This window comes from Perognathus longimembris, chromosome 6 (assembly GCF_023159225.1).
Source record: "Perognathus longimembris pacificus isolate PPM17 chromosome 6, ASM2315922v1, whole genome shotgun sequence".
NCBI lineage: Eukaryota > Metazoa > Chordata > Mammalia > Rodentia > Heteromyidae > Perognathus > Perognathus longimembris.
In genome coordinates, this window is record NC_063166.1 from 13,811,082 (window position 1) to 13,832,787 (window position 21,706).

The window sequence follows — 21,706 nt, forward strand, 5'->3', positions numbered from 1 at the left end:
AACAAGTGTGACTCTCCCAGCAAGCAGCTGAGTCCCTTCTCGGCCTGCTGCCTGCTCTTTGGAGTTGTGGAGTTCAGAAGGAAGAACTGGAGTGTGTCAGGGACCACGGGCAGGGGTGTGGCTATGACGTGTTGGGAGGGCGGGGCGGGGAGCAGGTGAGACGCCGGGTCTCCCGGGCTCCAATCACTCCGGAGACTGAGCCATGGGTGGAAAGCAAGATGAGAACGAGGCTTACGGTGAGGCTGGGGCCAACTGCTAGTGTTCTGGAGGGCGGGAGGCAGGCTGGCTACTGCCGACAATGGTGGCTGAGGTGAGATCCAGGCAGGGGAACTCAGAAGAGTCCTGGGTCCCTGGAAACAGGAGTCAATGAAAGACAGAACTGGTGTCCTGGGGCACTGGGGTTCAGGCCCTGGGAGCCACACCATTTGCAGAGTGAAGCTGGGATCTGGGGATGCACAAGGAGATGGCTTTGTAGGAGGTGGAGGGAGATTTCAGGCCTGGGCTTTGGGACCCTGTGGGCAGGGCCTTGGCAAACAAGGCCTGGATGGAAGGTGGCAGGGTTGGGGTCCTAAGCAGAAGTTGGGGCAGGACTCAGGATTTAAAGGCTAGGAGTGTCTGTTGGGGTCCTGTGCAGAGGAGGAATTCCAGGGCCTGCCACCTGGGTCTCCTTGGTAAGGAGGTGAGGAGCTGGGACCCTGAGCTGTGGCTGGGAGGGAACTGACCCCTGCTCCTGGGGCTCTGCCTGGGGTACTTTGAGGTACAGGGGCAGGGTCCTGTAGGGTTCCTGTGAAGAGGGGAAGCCGGGCACCCAGAATTCACGAAGGAAAAGGTCTGGGAGTCTGTCCCAGGGGTCCTAAGAAATTGGAGCTATGGCTCTGCCACCAGGATCCTCAAGTCATGAGGGCTGCAGCCGGCCAGCCAAGTCTCTTGGGTGGAGGGACCATAATCCTGAGAGGAGCCGCCGCCTCAAGGTGGGGCTCATGTCCCCCGTGAACAGGGGAAGGGGCCCAAGCTTGCCAGAAGACTTCCTGGAGCAGCTTTGGGTCAATCATTGACCGCAGGTTCATGAGCCAGGGTGGGACAGAGTCCAGGCTCTTTGGGCAAGTGGTGCCCACCCCTTCCCCGTCTCTGCCCAGCCTTCCACCCTCCCTCCTGGGTGCCCACAGGGACTCTGGCTGCCTGGCTCCACCTCCTCCCTGTATGTACTCAAGGAAGACCAGGAACAGAAACGTGGCCACAACCTCAACGGCCAGCCAGCTCAGGTGTCACCCTGACTGGCTGCCCAGAATTTGGTGGTGGTGGCCTGAGGACTGAGTTCCTTTCAGAGCGAGAGTCTACCAAGGCCCCTTCCTCCTCCCAGGCCCTGCAGGTGTGGACCCCTTTCCTCCTCCCAGGCCCTGCAGGTGTGCCCCCCTTTGGCTTTAGTTGCTTGGCCTGGGGCCAGAAAGTGGATGCAGCTGTGCTGAGGGGCTGCTGCGAGCTGAGGGACGGGGGCTCCAGAGGGTCCAGATCAGGATCTAGAATGAGGATATACAGAGATGTGCCGGACAAAAATGGTGCTGGAGAGCCACGGAGACAGTCCTAAGTCCCAGCTGGGAAGAGCCCTCTGGAAAAACAGACCAGGAGGGGGATAAGGGACAAGGCCACTTTCCAGTCAAATGGCCTTGAAGTGTGAACTGGAAACCCATAAAGGCCTTATTGCCCTGTTGCCTGATGGGGTAGAGTTCCTGGCAGACAGCTGCTGAGTCGCTGACCAGGTCTGGATCCTGCCCATGGCTCTGTTTCCTCCTCTACTGGCCCCTGAGCTGGGTCCTAGGGTTGAGGAAGGGACCAGACACGGAGAAGTACCCAGGGGGCTGAGATCTGAGTATCATGGTTCAAAAGCCAGCCTGCGCAATAACAAATTTTAAAAAATAAAAGTGAGGCTCTTATCTTTAATTAAGCAGAAAAAAAAAAAAACTGTTGGTGGAGGTGTGGCTCAAGTGGTACAGAGATAGCCTTGAGGGAAAAAACCAAAAGAGAAAAAGAAGCCCTGACTTCAAGCCCATTACAATTAAAAAAAAAAAACAACCACACACACAAAAAAAAGAATATATGGAAGAGGAACCCTCTACCTCATTCTCCTATTCTCCAGGTAAACCGGCCAAATATGACCCTTCCTTTCGAGGACCCATCAAAAACCGGTGAGTTCTGGGCCCTGCCCTGTGGGGTGAGGGAGATCTTGGTTTTGCTTCGTGTTGGCTGACCAGTTAGTAAGAAACCTGTTGTAAAAACAAGAAAATTTTCTGTCCTGGCTGAGGGGTTCTGGTTCATTTGTTGTTTAAAGAGTTGGCAGGAGGCTTGCAGGTGCTGGGGGAGTTATTCCTTGATTTTGGCACTTGCTGCTACACAGGTGTGTGTGTGTGTGTGTGTGCGTGCGTGCGTGCGCGTGCGTGTGTTTTGGGGAAAATTTTTAGCCAACTAAGCCCTTTTGAGTTGTGCTTTTCTTTGGTTTTGCTTTGTTTTTGTGGTTCTGGGGATTGAACTAAGAGCCTCATTGCAATCAGCACGTTTTACCACTAAAGCTCTGCTGCTCTGCTGCTAGCCCAAGCTGGCCTTCTGTTCTACTTCAGGGGAAAGAGAGACCCACTCAGAGAAAGGGCTTTTCCTTTTTGTTGTTGTTGGTTTTTTTTTTCCTATGCCAGTCCTGGAGCTTGAAGTCAGGTCTGCTTGCTCTCCCTGGGCTTTTTTACTCGTCTGGCTCTCAACCACTTGAGCAATACCTCCACATCTGGCTTTTGGATGGTTAATTGGAGATAAAAGTTTCAAGAACTTTCCTGTCCAGGCTGGCTTTGAACTTGGACCCTCAGCCTTCTGAGTAGCTAAGATTGAAGGTGTGACCCACCAGCACCTGGCAGGACAAAAGGTTTCTTAAATACGTAAATAAAACCTGCTGATACTCACTGGCTCCAGGATTCCCCAGGTCTCCAGATTGTCCCTTGCCCTCCCTCCTGAGAGGTTCCCAACCCACCTGCCCAGACTTTTATTTCTCCCCCAGGAGCTGCACTGATGTCATCTGCTGCCTCCTCTTCTTTCTCTTCATTTTGGGTTACATCGTGGTAGGGATTGTGGGTGAGTTCACAGTTGTCCAGAGTTGGGGCGGGGGGGGGGGGGAGGGGCAGTAAACCCAGTAGTAATCACCCTAGAGCTTCTTTGCCCACCTCTGCCTTTCCATGATGCCTCTGTGTGGTCTGTGTCCAGCCTGGGTGTATGGAGACCCTCGGCAAGTCCTCTACCCCAGGAACTCCACCGGAGCCTACTGCGGGATGGGAGAGAATAAGTGAGTATGAAAGTGGGAAGAAAGGGGCCAGAGGGAGGCAAGACGCAGGATAGGTAGGGAAGACCCCCCCTCCCCCTCAACCTAGGCACAGCCATGCATGCTCCTTCTGTATCCTTTCCCTGTTGTTTTCACCCCACCCTCGGCATCCCTCCCCCCATCCAATCACTGGAGGCCATATTGAGAGTCATCTCTGGTTGGACAGGTAGCTTGAGCCCCCCACCCCCAGGACTGGGAGTTAGAGTCACGGTTAAGTGTATGGGCTTAGAGTTCATGGTTGCTGTTTGGATTCTTGACTAGACTAAGTTTTGGGTGTATGGCCTTGAATCACTTGCTTAACCTCTCTGAGCTTTGATTCGCTTACCCGAGGCGCACAGAGTGATTCCAGAAACACTTATTACTAACTACCCTATACGCAGGAAATTGTTAACAAATCAACCTTTGCCAGGTGCTGGTGATTCAGACCTGTAATCCTGGCTATTCAGGAGGCTGAGATGTAAGGAGAGCCATTTGACAATCCAGCCTGAGCAGGAAAGTCTGTGAGACTTTTATTTCCATTTAGTCCGTAAAAGGTTAAAGTAGAACTGTGACTCAGGTGGTAGAGTGCTAGCCTTTTGTGAAAAAGTTAAGTTCAAGTTCTAAAACCATCATCAAACCCCCCCAAAAAATCCTCTAACAATCATATACCATTTACTATGTTCTAGACAGGAGGTATACTGCGCGCACACACACACACACACACACACACACACACACACACACACACGTATACATATACTTTTAAGCTTCATGAAGTAAAGGGTATCACTTTATGGTGTGACTGAGGTAGAGGCCTTAAGGCTTGTTCAAAGCTGCTAACCTGGAAGAAGATTTCACACATTTGCTGTCGAGGCTGTTGTAATATGAATGACTCGGATGTCATCGAGTGTCTCCCTTGCCTCTCTAACTGAGCTTAGAACCAGAAGCCAGATGTGATTGAGCCACACAGGACCTGGATCACAATCTAGAAACCCAAGTAGTTCCTCCTCTCCCCCAACACCTAACCAGACCCTGAAGTACACACTTCCCTCCCTCTCTGCAGAGACAAACCCTATGTACTGTACTTCAACATCTTCAGCTGCATCTTGACCACCAACATCATTATGGCGGCCCAGAACAGCCTACAGTGCCCCACGCCCCAGGTCAGAGCCTGGGACTTGCCCGCCCCCCTTCCCCCCCCCCCATTCCATGCATCTCCAAGTACCAGCTACTTAGTACATTCCCTGCCCTCAGGTGTGTGTGTCTGCCTGTCCAGAGGCGCCATGGGCTGTGGAGGAAACCCAGCTCTCAATGACAGTCGAGGAGGTCTTCTCCAAAGGAAACAGAAACGTTTGCCTGCCAGGAGTACCCCAGGACATGGTAAGCACTGCCCCCAATATCATTACTGCAGCCCAGGAGGGCCCACAATGGGCGGGGCTGGGAAGGGAAGTTGATTGATGATCACTGATTGGCTCTCCTGGTGGTGACGAAGACCTTGCTTCTTTATTCTGTTTTACCATGTCTATCCTCTCCTTTCCACCCCTAGACAGTGCGGGAAAGCCTACAACAGGAGCTCTGTCCCCGCTTCCTCCTCCCTTCCACTCCAGGTGAGGAGACATTCATCATCATAGCCAATATTTTTGTTCTTCCAATGAGGAAAGCCACACCGCTTGGCCGTGGCGAAACTGGGATGAGCACCAAGTCTCCATTTTCTCTCTCTGCTGCCATCAAGCCACCAGTGCTTACTGAGCACCTACTGTGCACCAGGCAGTGGGGACAGACCCAAGGGCGGTGGAAACAGCTCTCTACCTGAGCTACATCGGGTGGAAGGAGCAGAGGTGGTTGTAAGATTACCGGAGAGCTGGATATGCTGGGAAAGGCTGATTCTGTATGATGCTCCTTCTGACAGCAGCTGTGATTTTTTTTTTTTGAAAGACAGTCACAGCTGGGCTCACACCAGTAGGGGGGCTCACACCTGTAATCCTAGCTACTCAGGAGGCTGAGATCTGAGCATTGCGGTTCAAAGCCAGCCTGTCTAGGAATGTCCATGAGACTCTTCAAAAAACTACCCCCCAAAAAGCTGGAAATGGGTTTGTGGTTCAAGTGGTATAGAGTGCTGGCCTTGAGCAAAAGAAGCTCAGAAGCAGCTCCCAGGCCCTGAATTCAAGTCCCAGTAATGGCAACACACACACACACACACACGCGCATCCCAGGATGACTACATAGTAATCCTCCTGTCTTAGCCTCTTAAATGCTGGGATCACAGGCTTGTGCCACCACTGTTTGTGAGGTTTTTTGTTTTTTTTTGTTGGTCCTGGGGCTTGAACTCTGGGCCTGGGCGCTGTCCCTGAGCTCTTCAGCTCAAAGCTAGTGTTCTACCAGTTGAGCCACAGTGCCACTTCCAGTTTTCTGAGCAGTTTACTGGAGATAAGAGTCTCACAGACTTTCCTTCCCCGGGCTAGCTTTGAAATGCAATCCTCAAATCTCAGCCTCCTGAGTAGCTAGGATTACAGGCATGAGCCCCCGGCACCCGGCTTATTTTATTTTTTTATTTTTGCCAGTACTGCAGTTTGAACTCAGGGCATAGCTTTTTTGCTTAAGGCTTAGTGCTCTAAACCACTTGAGCCACACTTCTATTTCTAGCTTTTTTGCTGGTTAGAGTCTTAGGGAGTTTTCTATTTAGGCTGGCTTCTAATCCCAGTCCTTAGATATCAGACTCGTAAATATCTTAAATGACAGGCAGGAGCCATTAGCCCCCTGCTGTGAGGTTTTAAAAATAATTTCCCTGGGCTGGGGATATAGCCTAGTGGCAAGAGTGCCTGCCTCGGATACACGAGGCCCTAGGTTCGATTCCCCAGCACCACATATACAGAAAACGGCCAGAAGTGGCGCTGTGGCTCAAGTGGCAGAGTGCTAGCCTTGAGCGGGAAGAAGCCAGGGACAGTGCTCAGGCCCTGAGTCCAAGGCCCAGGACTGGCCAAAAAAAAAAAAAATAAATAAAAATAATAATAATTTCCCTATAATTTCTAATGGAAAACATTTTAAATTGCAGCATGAGGAAAGATACCTAGCTTTCAGTGTAAGCACAATATAAAGTATGTGAAGTAGTTGTTCCAAAATCAGAGAGATCTGGAGTCAAACTCCAACACTGTCTAGCTGACTGGTCTGGGGTCAATTATTTAACCTATTTGCACCTTGTTTCCTCCTCATTAGAACGTAAATAACAAAAAGGCCACTTAGCCAAGTTGTCACCAGGGTGATGCTGCTTTTCTAGCTCTTCACAGGAGATGAGGGAGACAGGGCTGGGTGAGGCTTCCTGGAGGAGTTGAGACAGAACAGAAGCTCAGAGAGAGGCTCAACAAAAGCAAAGATGTAGAAGTGAGGGGATGGGGAGCTCTATTCAGCAGAAGGACCCAGAAGCCTGGCCAGGGAGCACAGATGGTAGCTCTCAGGACAGAGCCTCTAGAGGTGTCTGACCAACAGAGAAACCGGGAGCCCAAGGAGAAGGTGGTTGGGCCATGCCCTGGTCTTACAAAGTTGAGCTTAAGGACTGCAGATCAGAGAGGAGGCGGAGCAGAGCAGGGGCGGTGGGAGTGGCCCAGGCTGCACGGGGCAAGAACTACTGCTTTACAGGGAAGCCGAGTCCATTGCTCCCTTGCACTGTGGGACCTATTCTCCCTTCCAGCTCTGGGACGTTGTTTTCCGTTGCCCAACGTTAATTACACACTGCCTGACTTCCCTGGAATCAATAACACCAGTGTCTCTCAAGGGATCAGGTAGGCACCTCCCTGCCCAACACCCATCCCACACTCCTTCGCAGCTACAGCACCACCTGACCCTGTCCCCTCACCCCCACCCCTGCAGTGGGCTTCTGGACAGCATCAATGCCAGAGACATCACTGTGAAGATCTTTGAGGACTTTGCCCGGTCCTGGTATTGGATCCTTGTGTGAGTCACCCAATTCCCCTCATCCTCTCATCCTTCCATCTTTCCCTTCGTCCTTCCCTGAACTGCTTTCCCCCTAGTCCCATGTCTGAAGCTGAGATTAATAAAGTAGGAAGAGGAGAAGGAGGAAGCGCGCAGAGTGGATCCCAGGCTTGGGAGGCTTTTATAAGAGAAACAGGGGTTGGGCAACGCTTTAGGGTGGCAGGATGACCCTCATCTCTGCCCTGTCGCCTGCAGGGCCCTGGGTGTGGCTCTGATCCTGAGCCTGTTGTTTATCCTGCTTCTGCGTCTGGTAGCCGGGCCCCTGGTGCTGGTGCTGATCCTCGGGGTACTGGCCGTGTTGGCCTATGGCATCTACCACTGCTGGGAGCAGTATCGGGTGCTGCGGGACAAGGGTGCCTCCATCTACCAGCTGGGCTTCACCACCAACCTCAGTGCCTACCAGAGTGTGCAGGAGACCTGGCTGGCAGCCCGTGAGTGCTCGCCCCATCCATCCTGCAGCCCCCCAGGGCTTGTGCCTGCCCTGGCTCTGACCCAGGTGCTCTGTCCACTGCCCCTTCTGCAGTGATCGTGCTGGCTGTGATCGAAGGCATCTTGCTGCTCTTGCTCATCTTCCTGAGGCAGCGGATTCGGATCGCCATCGCCCTGCTGCAGGAGGCCAGCAAGTCAGGGCCTGTCTGGGGGGGAGGGTGGGGAAATGGGGCTGAGGGATGGAGTACAGGCCAGGCCAGTGGGGGAGGGTACCTAAGAGGTGGTAGGGAGCCCCAGAAAATGACAGATAGTGAAGTTAACATGGCTCAACCACTTGGAGCCTCAGTTTTCCTTTCCTCATCTATAAGATGGGCGTAATGTCAATCCCTACCTTATGGGTTATGGTAAAGGCTATGGGTGTCTGGCAAGTGCCTGGAACACAGACCTGATCCATGGATGTGCTATAGGGTCACTGGATGAAATGGCAGGACTCTAGGCAGGAAGGAACAGCAGCGGCTTACTCCTTACTAGCAGCTGTCAGATCTTGTCAGAAGACCACATTTTGGGAATTCTCTTCCCTAGTGCCCCTGAGGTTTCCCAGGTAGCTTCTATGCTTCTTGTTGCCTCTATACATTCTTTTTATTGCGTGTTGAGTGTGTGTGCACGTGTGCATGCCAGCATTGGAGCTTGATCTCAGGGCCTTAGCTCTTTCACTCCAGGCTGGTGCTCTACCACTTGAGCCACAGCTCTATTTCTGGCTCCTGGGTGGTTAGCTGGAGATGAGTCTCACAGACTTTCCTGCCCAGGCTGGTTTAAAACCATGATCTTCGGATCTCAGCCTCGCAAGCAGCTAGGATTACAGGGGTAAGCCACAAGCACCCAGCATCCATCTCTTAAGCCAGATTATTCAGATGGTTCAGTGAGCCCCTCAGGCCCCACAACTGGTGCTGGGGATTCAGATATGGAAGATGGAGTTGTTGCCTGGCTGTTCCCAGCCAAGGGTAACAGGCAGGTCCTGACCAGGGCGAAGAAGGGGCCTTTACCAAGCTTGACCCTGTGGGCCTGGGACTATGTTGGTGCATTATTTTTCTCTCTTCACAGAGCTGTGGGACAGATGATGTCAACCCTGTTCTACCCTCTGGTCACCTTTGTCCTCCTGGTCATTTGCATTGCCTACTGGGCTATGACTGCTCTGTATCCTTTGTCCTCTTAAATGAACACTTTTCTCTGGGCAGAAAGCAGCCCTGCGCTGGGTCACAGTCAAGAAAGTAAGCTAAGGCTGGGTGCTGGTGGAGGTCACATCTGTAATCCTAGCTACTTAGGAAGTGGAGATCTAAGGATCCCAGTTCAGTGCCAGCCTGGGCAGGACAGTCTATGAGATTTTTATCTCCAATTAACCACCAGAAAACTGGAAATGGTGCAGAAAAGTGGTAGCGTACTAGCTTTGCAGGGGGTGGGGGGAAGCTCTGGGACAGTGCTCATGCCCTGAATTCAAGCCCCATGACCCACAAAAAAGAAACAGAGAGAGAAAGAAGAGTAAGTTAAGTATAGGTTGAATTCCAGTTCGCTTTGCACTAGCTTCCAGGAATGGCTCCTAAGGGATGACCTGTGGAGACGCCATGGGGCTATGCTTTCCTTGACTCCCCTCTGGGTACCTGGCCACATCCGGGCAACCCCAGTATGTCTATTGGGTGTCCAATGAGAGTGCTCCTGGCTGTGAGAATGTGCCAGTGAATGCATCCTGTGATCCTATGGTAAGAGAAACTGCAAAGGAACTTAGAGGGGTCCAATATTACTGAGGGGACATTAGAGGCCAACTAGCTCAGATCCTCCATACCACAGAGGTAATAGAGGCCTGGGGTGGGCAAAGGACTGGCTTAAGATCATATAACTGGCCGCCTCCCTCCTCCTGGCTGAGTCACCCATTTTGTGGGAAGGAAAGTGAGACAGGACAGAAGGCATGGCCTGAAGGAGGAAGACAGGAAGCCTGAATAGCAGGACTTTCCTCTACTGCATGGGCCATTAACTGCTTCGCCCTCAGCCCAGTGCTCTGGGAAATGGAGTATAATCGTAACACCTGTTCCGCAATGTGGCTGAAAAGGTTAAACGACACTGGGTACATAGAGTCCTTTGTATAATGCCTGGACCCTGATAAGAGCCAGTAACTGCTTGAATTGTTTGGCTTTGTTTTGTTTTTAAAAATCTACCTTCCTAGGAGGCCCCAAGTCCACAGGTGGAACTCCTAGGAGGACCTGAGGGTGGAGCTGTCTCCCCAAACTCCCCGGGAGGCCCCAGGGTGTGTGGCACTAGACTGCTCTCAACCTATTGAGCTCTAAGCCTTTCTGGTCCGTCACTTCTGAGCTGGAACTGTGCACTCTGCCTGCAGCAGGTGTTGCCCGCATTCTATTTTAGAAAGAGAGAGAGAGAGAGAGAGCTGTTTTATATCAGCACAAGACCTACTGTGTGGCAGCACCAACTATGGATGGATGCCAAGCCCAGGATGACCAAGTTCTCCTTTGCTACTCACTCCCCTTCCAGCAGGGAGGACTAAAACCCACTTGCAGTAACCAAAAGAATAGGAGTGGTTTATTTCTTTTTCGTATAAAATTTCAAAATATAGAGCACTTGTCTAGAGATCCCAATGTCCTTGGTTCAGTCCTCAGCACTGGACGGGGAGAGGGGGAAGCTGGGCGCTGGTGGCTATTGTCTACAATCCCAGCTACTTTGGAGGCTGAGACTTGAGGATCATGGTTTGGAACTGGTCCAGGCAAAAGAAAAAAAAATCTGTGTTACTCTGTCCCCAAAATAAGACATGGAGAAATGGTTCGCGTGGTAGACTATCAGCTGTGACCAAAAGAGACAAGTGAGACTGTAAGACCCTGAGTTCAAACTCCAGTATGGGCAGAAAGAAGGGAGGGGAGGGGGGAGGGGAAGGAGAAAGGGAGGAGAGGGGAAGGGAGGAGGAGGGAGGAAAAGGGAAAGGGACCAGTAGCTCATGCCTATAATCCTAACTACTCAGGAGGCTGAGCTCAGAGGATCCTTGTTTGAAGACAGTCTGGGCAGGAAAATCCCTGAGACTCTATAAACTACTCAAGAAAAAGCAGGAAGTGGTGCTGTGGCTCAAGTGGTAGAGCACTGGCCTTGATCATGAAGAAGTTCAGGAACAGTGGCTCAGACCAAGTTCAAGACCCAGGACTGACAAAAAAAGGGGGAAAAGAAAAAGGAAAGAAGCAAGAACTTGGGCTGGAAATATGGCCTAGTAGCAAGAGGGCTTGCCTCATACAAATGAAGCCCTGGGTTCAATTGCCCAGCACCACATATATATATATATATAAAACGGCCAGAAGTGGCACTGTGGCTCCAGTGGTAGAGTGCTAGCCTGGAGCAATAAGAAAGCCAGGGACAGTACTCAGGCCCTGAGTTCAAGGCCCAGTACTAGCAAAAAAAATTTTTTTAAATAAAAAGAAGGAAGAACTTATTTGCTGGACTGATTCAGTTTTTACATTTTAAAGGGCTTGCTAGCCTGATATCCTACCACTTAAGACATGCCTCAGGTCCTGCTTTGTGTTGGTTATTTTGGAAAAAAGTCTTTTTCTGCCTGGGCTGACTTCAAGTGATCCTCTAGATCTCAGTGGCCTGAATATCTAGGATTACAGGTGTGACATATATATGTATATATATACACATTTATGTATGTATATGTGTGTATATATATATGTATCTATGTATACATAGAGTGTATGTGTGTGTGCATACTAATACTAGGGCTTGAACTCCAGTCCTCAGTCTCATTCAGCTTTTTTTTTGCTCATGGCTGGCACTCTGCCATGTAAGCCATACCTGTAGTCCAGCATCCCATCCTTTGTGTAAGTCATCAGGTGGGTCAAACCTCTATCACCGCTAACCTTGGTCGGAAGGATCAAGTTCTCAGATAACCTAGGTAAAACACAAGATGGGCTCTGGAGGATGCGGCTGAGACAGTGAAAGGGAGCAGGTGGCACTACCCACACGCAGTGGGCTTGGGCCAGGTGGCCTGGGAGCTCTGGGGTCAGTCTTGGGGGCAGGAAGCTAAGTCCCTCATACAATAGCCAGAACACAGTCCACACCTGGAGATGAGTCTGTAGAAAGAACAGACTCTTGCACCTCAGGGGCCACTGGAAATGGAGGGAGAACTGGGCGCCACACTGTCCCTCTCTAGACGTCCCTGATCTTACCTTACCCTGTCCTCCCTGCCACCTCCAGGAACAGTCCACAAACTACTCCTGCCCAGGGATGATGTGCGTCTTTCAGGGCTACACATCCACAGGCCTGGTACAACGTTCTCTCTTCAACCTACAAATCTATGGAGTCCTGGGGCTCTTCTGGACCCTTAACTGGGTTCTGGCCTTCGGCCAATGTGTCCTGGCTGGTGCCTTTGCCTCCTTCTACTGGGCCTTCCACAAGCCTCGGGATATCCCTTCCTTCCCCCTGAGCGCAGCCTTCATCCGCACACTCCGGTAAGCTAGGGGGAGAGTGCTGGGAGTTAGGAACCATAGGAACCCTAGGGTCCTAGGCTATCCCGAATCACCTAACTTCCTCTGCAGTTACCATACGGGATCGCTGGCGTTCGGAGCCCTCATCCTGAGCCTGGTGCAGATAGCCCGGATCATCCTGGAGTATATTGACCACAGGCTGAGAGGTGAGCTGGTCAGGAGCTGGAGAGGGCCTGACTGAGCAGTTGGATTCTTGGGAGTGGAGGACAGTCAGAGGCCAGTGGGCAAGCGTGGACTTTCCTTGCTCCTAGGAGCCCAGAACCCAGTGGCCCGCTGCATCATGTGCTGCTTCAAGTGCTGTCTGTGGTGTCTGGAGAAGTTCATCAAGTTCCTGAACCGCAATGCATACATCATGGTGAGCACCGCGGTCAAACCCCACAACTTGGTCCAGGTAGGCTCACCACAGAGAACTCTGACTTTCCTCCTCTCCATAGATCGCCATCTATGGAAAGAATTTCTGTGTCTCAGCCAAAAACGCCTTCATGCTGCTCATGCGGAATGTTGTCAGGTCAGGCTTTCCCACCCCCAGCTGCCCCCCCCCCCGCCCTGTCCCCCTCTCACTCAAATCTAGCTTCATGGCATTCTGTGCTCTGAAGGCCTTGTGCTTGGTTTAATGCTCCTCACATAGCCATCATGAAACATGCATCACTTTCATTTCCTAGTTGTCCTGTAAATGAGATAGCCAATTCCACTTCCAGATCTCTCACCCCCAATCTACCCTAAATTCTGACACAGGGTGGTTGTCCTGGATAAAGTCACAGACCTGTTGCTGTTCTTTGGGAAGCTGCTGGTGGTTGGAGGCGTCGGTAAGGACCAGGACTTTGGTTGAAGGTGTTGGTAAGGGTCAGGGTTTAGGGGTGCTGGGCAGTTGAACAGATAATCTCAAAGGAGCAGCCTTAACGTCCAGAACTTTCCCGCAGGGGTCTTGTCCTTCTTTTTTTTCTCTGGCCGAATCAAGGGACTGGGTAAAGACTTTGAGAACCCCCATCTCAACTATTATTGGCTACCCATTATGGTGAGTAACTGGTCTCTTTGATTTATCCCCTAGCTTCCCTAAGGAACAGACTAATCCCAGCCAGCCTTGTATCTTTGTAGACCTCCATTGTGGGAGCCTATGTCATCGCCAGTGGCTTCTTCAGTGTTTTCAGTATGTGTGTGGACACACTCTTCCTGTGTTTCTGTGAGTGACATCCCCCTCACCCCAAGCCATTTCCTCCAAGCTTTTTGGGAGACTTGATGCTTGTGGAGACAGTACTTCAGGAACCAAAGGAGCCAGGAACAGCCTCTTATGGCATTCTAAAGCCAGGAGTTGCTGGGTAGTGGTGGCCAACACCTGTAATCCTAGCCACTCAGGAGGCTGAGATCTGAGGATCGTAGTCCAAAGCCAGCCAGGGTAGGAAAGTCTATGATGAGTCTCTTAACTACAATTAACCACCAGAAAACGAGAAATGGCACTATGGCTCAAAGTGGTAGAGTGCTAGCCTTGAACAAAAAGAGCTCAGTGACAGTGCCTAGGCCCTGAGTTCAAGCCCCACAACCAACACACACACACACACATACACACATAAAAATAAAAAATAAAGCCTAGAGGGTTGAGAAAAAAAGAAAGAAGTTCCCAGGCTGATGGCCTCTGCTCCTTCCCTAGGAACTTTAGGGTATAAATTAACCAGAAGAGACACTTCCCAGAAGGTGGCTCTAGTAAGAGGATTCTATTCATTCAGACTTTTTTTTCTTTTGTTGTATTAGATTTGCTCCTCATGGTTTTCCACTTAGCTATACTGCCAGCTGTGTGCTAAGCAATTGACGTGTGTGTGTGTGTGTGTGTGTATGTGTATGTGTGTGAGAGAGTGAGAGAGACAGTATTGGGGCTTGAACTCAGCATGTGAGGCTTTCCCTTAGCTTTTTATTTAATTAAATTTTATTGACAAGCTGATGTACAGAGAGGCTAGTTACATAATAAGGTGGTGAGTACATTTCTTGTCTTATTTGTTACACCCTCCCTCATTTTTCTTTCCCTTCCCTAGTTCAGATAAGCATATATACAATATCCAGCATACCCCCTTAGCTCTACTACTTAAGCCACAGCTCTATTTCGAACTCTTTGGTGATTAATTTGAGATAGTCTCACTGACTTTTCTAGCCTGAGCTGGCTTCAAATCTTTTTTTTTTCCCAGTCGTGGGCATTGGGCTCAGGGCCTGAGCACTGTCCTGGCTTCCTTTTGCTCAAGGCTAGCACTCTGTCACTTGAGCCACAGCGCCACTTCTGTTTTTTTTTTCTATATGTGGTGCTGGAGAATCGAACCCAGGGCTTCATGTATATGAGGCAAGCACTCTTGCCACTAGGCCATATTCCCAGCCCCCTGGCTTCAAATCTTGACCCCCAGCCTCCTGAGTAGCTAGGATTACAAGTATGAGCCACCAAGCCACTGGCACCTTGGCTGATAAGCATTTTTATACGTGTTCATCATTATTACCACTCTGAAATATACCATTGACTCCACTTTACATGAACAGATTCCAATAGGGTAACGAACTCTGTGGGGGTGGGAGAAGGAGAAAAAAGGAAAACAAAACGAGCTGGTGGTGGTGCAGCCTGGATTGAAAACTCGAGGGATGGTCTCCCAGTCCCCCATTTCCGAGGTGTTGGGGAGAGTGGACCCCAGAACCTGCTGTAACCGATTTATATCGCCCTCAGTGGAAGACCTAGAGCGCCACGACGGCTCCCTGGACCGGCCCTACTACATGCCCAAGTCTCTCCTGAAGATTCTGGGCAAAAAGAACGAGGTGCCCCCAGGAGACAAAAAGAGGAAGAAGTGAAAGAGCCCGCCTTGATTCGAGATTGCACTCCTCCTGTACAGACACCCTCCCCCCCCCCCGCCACACTTTGCCTTAAATTGATTTTGTAGTAAATAGATTTGTATTAAAGATTAATATTTTGTTTTCTCAGTAAGCGTACAGTTCTTACTATATCCCTCCCCCCACACCAACGCCCCACGTGGCCGCTTTTTCACCCAGCCAAGTTGCTTTAAAACAGGTCCCGCCCCTGGGATGAAACCATAGCCAATCAAAATCTACAAAGATGAGACCGCCTTCTTTGCCCTAGTCAATAAACTTCGCGTCTGGGTCACGCGCTCCGGCAAAGAGAGCCAATCAAGAGGGAGATCGCAGAGGCGCGGCTACAAGGGAGGCGGGAGGTCAGGATGTTTGAGGACCAATCAGAGTCGCGCACTCGTGGCCAGAGGGCGGGACGGGTCGGGGCAGGTTCCGTGTGGCCTCTGAATTTAAAGGGCCCCGATCAGGTGACTGATTTCAGCCCCAGTCTGGGTCTCGGCCGGGATTTTGGCCGGGGAGAGAGGATGGGGGAGCCCTCGGTCTTAGCGCTCCCGGGCAGATCCTGGGGATCTCGGACCCTGGGCCTCTGGGAAGGCTGTGGGGTTGGGGTGTTTGTCGCGCTCATCCCTCTGCTGTTGTCTCTGGATGGCTTGGAGGCGAGGACCAGGAACGACTTCAGTCTGGTGAGTCACCGCCCGGGGGTCTCTGTCCGGTGTCCCCCCCCCCACCCCCGCTCCCGCCCCATCCCCGGCAGGACTCTCCCAGTTCCCCATGCCTGCCTTCCCCATTCCAAACCCTTCCCGAGTGCCCCTTCTCCCTGCCCTTCAGCCCAAACCCTCCTTCTTCTGCTGGGATCCCCATGCCCCGCTCTCCCTGCTCGGGATCTCCATCGGGATCTCCCCAGGAGTCGCTTGCCCGCGGTCTGAAAACCGGCAGGCCAGCTGCTCCGCCTTGACAGACGACCCTCCTCCCGCCTAGGTGCAGCCGCTGGTGACCATGGAACAGCTGCTGTGGGTGAGTGGGAGGCAGATCGGCTCGGTGGACACCTTCCGAATCCCGCTCATCACAGCCACTCCTCGGGGTACCCTCCTTGCTTTCTCCGAGGCCAGAAAAATGTCTGCATCTGATGAGGGGGCCAAGTTTATCGCCCTGCGAAGGTCCACCGACCAAGGTATAAAGATTCCCGGCATGGATAAGGATAGGGGAACTTGGAGGGCAGAGGCCTGAGCTCATCGGGGCCGACCCCTTAGGAGGGGAAAATGTCTATTGAAGCACCAGCTATATGCCCTATTAAAGATTCTGTGAATACAGAAAGGAACAAAATAGGCCAGAATTCTGTGTCTGTCTTCATGGGACTTGTCTTCTCTTGGTAAGAGATAGTCCATAAGTATAGTAATTAAATAAATTTGATTATTTGGACTGGGGAGATGATTAAATCGATGGAGAAAAATTAAGTAGAGCAAGGAGTACAGCAGGTGCTGGCATTTGGTTGCAATTTTAAATAGGCGACATCTAGGCAAAGACTGGAATTAGGTTATTTATTTATTTATTTATTGAACACAAATTTTTGGACAAGGTGTTGTGCAAAAGGGTGCAGTTACATAGTAGGGCAGTGTGTACATTTCTTGTGATATCTTACGCCCTGTTTTTCTATCCCTTCTCTAGGTCAGGTAGACATATACACAATACACAATGTACCAAGAACATATACAGTAGCCACGTGGCCACGCCCAAGAAAGTTTGCCTAGGGCTTTAAATGTGATGTCCATATTAGACAATATGTCGACAGTAGTCTTATATGAATGTACATACATAGCTTTTGAGCTATTGTATTCCCCTGAGAGGTCAATTTTTGACCTTTATATGTTGAGTAGTTGTTTGATTTTAGTTACATACTGTTGGGTCGCTGTCCCAATCCTGTGGGGAATACTATTTGACAAGCAGTTTTTGGTTTCACAGACTTGGTCTCTTCTGTCTCTCCGTCTCCCTTTCTTAACAGTCATATATCAGGGAAATCATGCCCCTTTGTTTTCTGTGTTCTAGGCTTGTCTCGCTCAACATTATTTGTTCGAGTTCTGACCATTTCCCTGCGAATAACAATATTTCACCATTCCTAATCGCTATGTAGTATTCCATTGTGTATAAGTACCATATTTTTGGGATCCATTCGTCTGTGGAGGGGCATCTGGGTTGTTTCCATATTTTGGCTATTGTGAATTGTGCCGTGATAAACATGGAAGTGGAATTAGGTAATTCTTAACAGCGAAGAAGATTATACCAGGTGGAGCTAAGGTGCTCTTGGCCCATGCCTATAATCCTAGATACTCAGGAGGCTGAGATTTGAGGATAGAGATTAAGAGCCAGCCCAGAAAGACGAATCCAGGAGACTCTAATCTCCAGTAACCAGCAAAAAGCCAAAACTAGAGAGATCTCTCAAGTGATAGAGCTCCAACTATGAGCAGAAAAAGCCCAGTGACAGTGCAAGGCCCAGTTTGAATCCCAGTACTGATATTTTAAAAAAAGAAGAATTAAGAAGTTTGTAGTCCTAATATTCAATGTGCTACATGAAAACTGACCTAGGAAACTTTTTTTTTTTTTTGCCAGTCCTGGGCCTTGTGCTCAGGGCCTGAGCACTGTCCCTGGCTTCTTTTTGCTCAAGGCTAGCACTCTGCCACTTGAGCCACAGCGACACTTCTGGCCCATAGAAATATATGTGGTGCTGGGGTATCGAACCCAGGGTTTCATGTATACCAGGCAAGCACTCTTGCCACTAAGCCGTATTCCCAACCCCTGACCTAGTAAACTTGAGGAAATGGGTGCAGTAGATAATGATCAATGGAAACACCTTTATTACAACTACTTGAAGAAAATAATGTGTTTTATTTTGTTTTTGTTGATCATGGGGCTTGAATTCAAGACCTGGGCGCTGTCCTAGAGCTCTTTTTGCCCAAGGCTAGCGCTCTACCACTAAAAGCCACAGCTCCACTTCCAATTTTCTGGTGGTTAATTGAAGATAAAAGTCCTTGGACTTTCCTGCCCAGGCTGGCTTTGAACCTCAGTCCTCAGATCTCAGCCTCCTGAGTAGCTAGAATTACAGGAGTGCCATCCACCAATGCCTGAGGGGAGAAATGTCAGGAATAAGAGCTTTTATGACTAGAATAGTAAGATGTGGCAGGACTTGTAGGGCCCTGGGGCCACATTATGGTCTTGGATTTCTAGGGTAAGACAAGAAGTTAGGAAGAAGTTATGGTAAAAGGGTATCTCCGGGGCATTCACTCTGCATTTCTTCCTTTTTTAAACAGGTAGCACCTGGTCTACTACAGAATTCATTGTAGATGATGGGGAAGCCCCGGATGGGCTAAACCTGGGGGCAGTAGTAAGTGATGCGGACACCGGAGTGGTGTTCCTTCTCTACACCCTCTGTGCTCACAAGGTCCGCTGCCAGGTGGCCTCCACCATGTTGGTGTGGAGCAAGGATGATGGCATTTCCTGGAGCCCACCCCGGAATCTCTCCTTGGATATCGGCACTGAGATGTTTGCACCAGGACCAGGATCTGGCATTCAGGTCTCTGTCCTGGGAGATGAATGGAAGGGGCCACCTGGGGAAATCTAAGCCATATCCTGAAGTGGATTCCTCCTAAAGAAAAGATCCCATACACTCAGGCTTTCCGTCTTGGGTGGGAATATTTAGAAGAGACATCTGGGAGGAAAGAGCTTCTTGTGGAAGGTGGACAAAGGCTAGCAAGACAGAACAAGCTGGTGTGGTGGCCACATCTGTGATCCTAGGTACTCAGGAGGTGGCAATAGAAGGATGGAGGTCTGAGCTTGTCCCAGGCAAAATTGCCATACTCTATATGACAAATACGACAATAAAAAGAGCTGGGGGCATGGTTCAAATGGTAGAGCACCTGCCTAGCAAGCATTTGACCCCGAGTTCAAAGTCCAGTACCAATACACAAAGATCATTTGACTGGACACCAGTGATTCAAGCCTGTAATCCTAGCTACTTAAGCGGTTAAGATCTGGGAATCCTGGTTCTAAGCTAGCCCAGGAAGACAAATCCAATTCTTTTTTTTTTTTTTTTGGGCCAGTCCTGGGGCTTGGACTCAGGGCCTGAGCACGGTCCCTGGATTCTTTTTGCCCAAGGCTAGCACTCTGCCACCTGAGCCTGTATATGTGGTGCTGGGGAATTGAACCCAGGGCCTCATGTATACGAGGCAAGCACTCTTGCCACTAGGCCATATCCCTAGTCCCCAAATCCAATTCTTATCTCCAATTTATTAGCAAAAAGGGGAAGTAGAAAGTACAAGTGGTAGAGCACCAGTCTTGAGCAGGAAAAGCAAAGTAAGTATGAGAGGCCCTGAGTTCAAGCCCCAGTACTGGCACCAAAAAACTTAAGTTGGGCAGCAGTCTATGAGGTTTGTTTTTTTTCGTTTGTTTGGTTTGGGTTTTTTGTTTTTGTCTACTTGCCAATCCTGGGGCTTGAACTCAGGGCCTGGGCTCTGTCCCTGACCTTCTTTTTGCTCAAGACTAGCACTCTACCACTTGGGCCACAGGGCCACTTCCTGAGGAATCGAACCCAGGGCTTCATGCATGCTAGGCAAGCACTCTACCGCTAAGCCACGTTCCCAGCCCCTCTATAAGGTTTATTCAGCCTACATTTGTGGGATTTTTCTGGAACCCTTAAGAAAGGAACCAGCTGTGTCCTCACATTTAGGAGGTGGTTGTTTCCCTGCCTCTCCCTGGGCCGTGCCTGTCTCCCTCTATGACACCCACCTCCTCTTCTCACAGAAACAGCGGGAGCCGCGGAAGGGCCGGCTCATCGTGTGTGGCCATGGCACGCTGGAACGGGATGGAGTCTTCTGCCTCCTCAGCGATGACCACGGTGCCTCCTGGCACTACGGGATGGGGGTCAGTGGCATCCCTTATGGCCAGCCCAAGCGAGAGAATGACTTCAACCCTGATGAGTGCCAGGTGAGGAGTCCATGGCAAGTTGCCCACCCATTCCACCTGCCCCACCCTCCAGAGCTCCCTTCCTCCCACAGGCCCAGGTCTGGGTCCCTTGAGGGACAAGGCATTGCCCCTGCTCTCTTCCTCCCCCATGTCCCCACCGTCTGGTCACGGCACTGGTCTCTTCCCTTAGCCCTATGAGCTTCCAGATGGTTCTGTCATCATCAATGCCCGGAATCAGAATAACTACCACTGCCACTGCCGGATTGTCCTCCGCAGCTACGACGCCTGTGATACACTGAGGCTCCGAGATGTGACCTTTGACCCTGAGCTTGTGGATCCTGTGGTGGCAGCCGGAGCTATAGCCACCAACTCTGGCATTGTCTTCTTCTCCAATCCAGCCCATCCAGAGTCCAGTGAGTGCCGTGTGTGTGTGTGTGTGTGTGTGTGTGTGTGTGTGTGTGAACCAGGGCTGCCTCAGTGTCTAAACGTGCCCTGGGCACACCAAACATCCTGCCTCTCCTGACTCTTCCTAGGAGTGAACTTAACCCTGCGCTGGAGCCTCAGCAATGGAACCTCATGGCAGAAAGAGACAGTCCAGCTGTGGCCAGGACCCAGCGGCTACTCATCCCTGGCAGCCCTAGAGAACAGCAGCATTGGAGAAGAAGAGTCACCCCAGCTATACGTCCTGTATGAGAAAGGCCTGAACCACTACACAGAAAGCATCTCCATGGTCAAAATCAGCGTCTATGGGACACTTTGAGCTGTGCCCTGCCCCTGGGGCAGAAGGTTCCAGACTCTGCCTTCCGGACCACAGCTTCTGCTGTAAATACCTGAAGGACAGCTCCACTTTTCTTTACACTCTACCCATTTGCCAATTCAACTTCACTTTGACAGGGAGATCACCCCTATTAGAATGAAAAACTCAGCTCCCCCCACCCACCCACCTGCCGGAAGTCCTGCCCTCTCCTGGTAGTACTTCCTTTCCACTACATTGGGTCAGGCTGCTTCCCTTTCTGCCTTCCCAAGACAATGGCTGCTCCTTTCTCGGGCAGGGCTAGGTGGGCCTAGAGAAATGAATAAATGCAAACTCAGGAAACAGGAGAAGGCCAAGCTGCTGAGAAGGGGTTGGAAGACACCAGCTTTGTGAAGGGTTGGTGAAAAGCCCCATATTTAGTTTCAGGGTAAGGAATAGAGTACATCCCCCCGCCACTTCCCCTCACTATTTATGAGTCACAGTATTCAGAACTTAAAAGTTTTCATGAAGGAGATGAGCATTTGTAGAGTCTCTGTGGTTTTGTTAGTGCACATCGTGTTTTTGATTTTCATTGTGTACACCGTGTTTTAGAGAGGTAGCTGGTGTGCTTATGGGAGAAGCCTGAATCTAGCAATCTAGCATATCCCCTTGCTCTCTCTCACTCTCGCTCTCTTTCTTTTTCTTTCTTCCTTCTTTTTCCAGCTCCTGGGGACTTGAACTCTGGTCCTGAGTGCTATCTCCAAGCTTTTGTGCTGAGGCACAGCTCCACTTCCAACTTTTTGTGGTTAATTGGAGATAAGACTCTTATGAACTTTCCTGCTCCGGTTGGCTTTGAGTTGGGAATCCTCAGATCTCAGCCTCCTGAGTAGCTAGGATTATATAGGC

At 50.6% G+C, this 21,706-nt stretch overlaps 2 protein-coding genes across 3 annotated transcripts; both read left to right on the plus strand.

Annotated features, from left to right (window-relative positions):
* Positions 1-162: 162 nt before the first annotated feature.
* On the plus strand, positions 163-15,228 carry Slc44a4 (solute carrier family 44 member 4). Of its 2 annotated transcripts, XM_048348122.1 has the most exons (21): positions 163-236; positions 2,135-2,183; positions 3,038-3,111; positions 3,241-3,319; positions 4,398-4,497; positions 4,589-4,714; positions 4,881-4,941; positions 7,020-7,110; positions 7,199-7,282; positions 7,517-7,752; positions 7,845-7,944; positions 8,852-8,944; positions 9,402-9,504; positions 11,993-12,246; positions 12,334-12,428; positions 12,534-12,637; positions 12,717-12,790; positions 13,018-13,088; positions 13,203-13,297; positions 13,378-13,462; positions 14,978-15,228. In XM_048348122.1, exons 1-21 carry the CDS (start codon positions 203-205, stop codon positions 15,097-15,099), a joined length of 2,130 nt encoding a protein of 709 aa, XP_048204079.1. In that variant the 5' UTR covers positions 163-202; the 3' UTR covers positions 15,100-15,228. The 2 variants fall into 2 exon arrangements, with proteins under 2 accessions (XP_048204079.1, XP_048204080.1); XM_048348123.1 differs by lacking the exons at positions 13,378-13,462; positions 14,978-15,228 and having other exon boundaries at positions 13,018-13,119; positions 13,203-13,292.
* A 333-nt stretch (positions 15,229-15,561) lies between these two features.
* Positions 15,562-21,164, plus strand: Neu1 (neuraminidase 1). Its single transcript, XM_048348153.1, has 6 exons — positions 15,562-15,797; positions 16,093-16,285; positions 18,417-18,679; positions 19,906-20,088; positions 20,258-20,480; positions 20,601-21,164. Exons 1-6 carry the CDS (start codon positions 15,639-15,641, stop codon positions 20,825-20,827), a joined length of 1,248 nt encoding a protein of 415 aa, XP_048204110.1. The 5' UTR covers positions 15,562-15,638; the 3' UTR covers positions 20,828-21,164.
* Positions 21,165-21,706: the final 542 nt, after the last annotated feature.

Excerpts from the sequence above, each read along its gene's own strand:
- Slc44a4 (XM_048348122.1), top strand. The coding sequence starts at position 203 with ATGGGTGGAAAGCAAGATGAGAACGAGGCTTACG. Across the intron at positions 4,715-4,880 it reads CAGGAGTACCCCAGGACATG|ACAGTGCGGGAAAGCCTACA; the intron begins GTAAGCACTGCC and ends TTCCACCCCTAG. Across the intron at positions 13,463-14,977 it reads CACACTCTTCCTGTGTTTCT|TGGAAGACCTAGAGCGCCAC; the intron begins GTGAGTGACATC and ends TATCGCCCTCAG.
- Neu1 (XM_048348153.1), top strand. The coding sequence starts at position 15,639 with ATGGGGGAGCCCTCGGTCTTAGCGCTCCCGGGCAGATCCTGGGGATCT. Across the intron at positions 15,798-16,092 it reads CCAGGAACGACTTCAGTCTG|GTGCAGCCGCTGGTGACCAT; the intron begins GTGAGTCACCGC and ends CCTCCCGCCTAG. Across the intron at positions 20,481-20,600 it reads TCCAGCCCATCCAGAGTCCA|GAGTGAACTTAACCCTGCGC; the intron begins GTGAGTGCCGTG and ends GACTCTTCCTAG.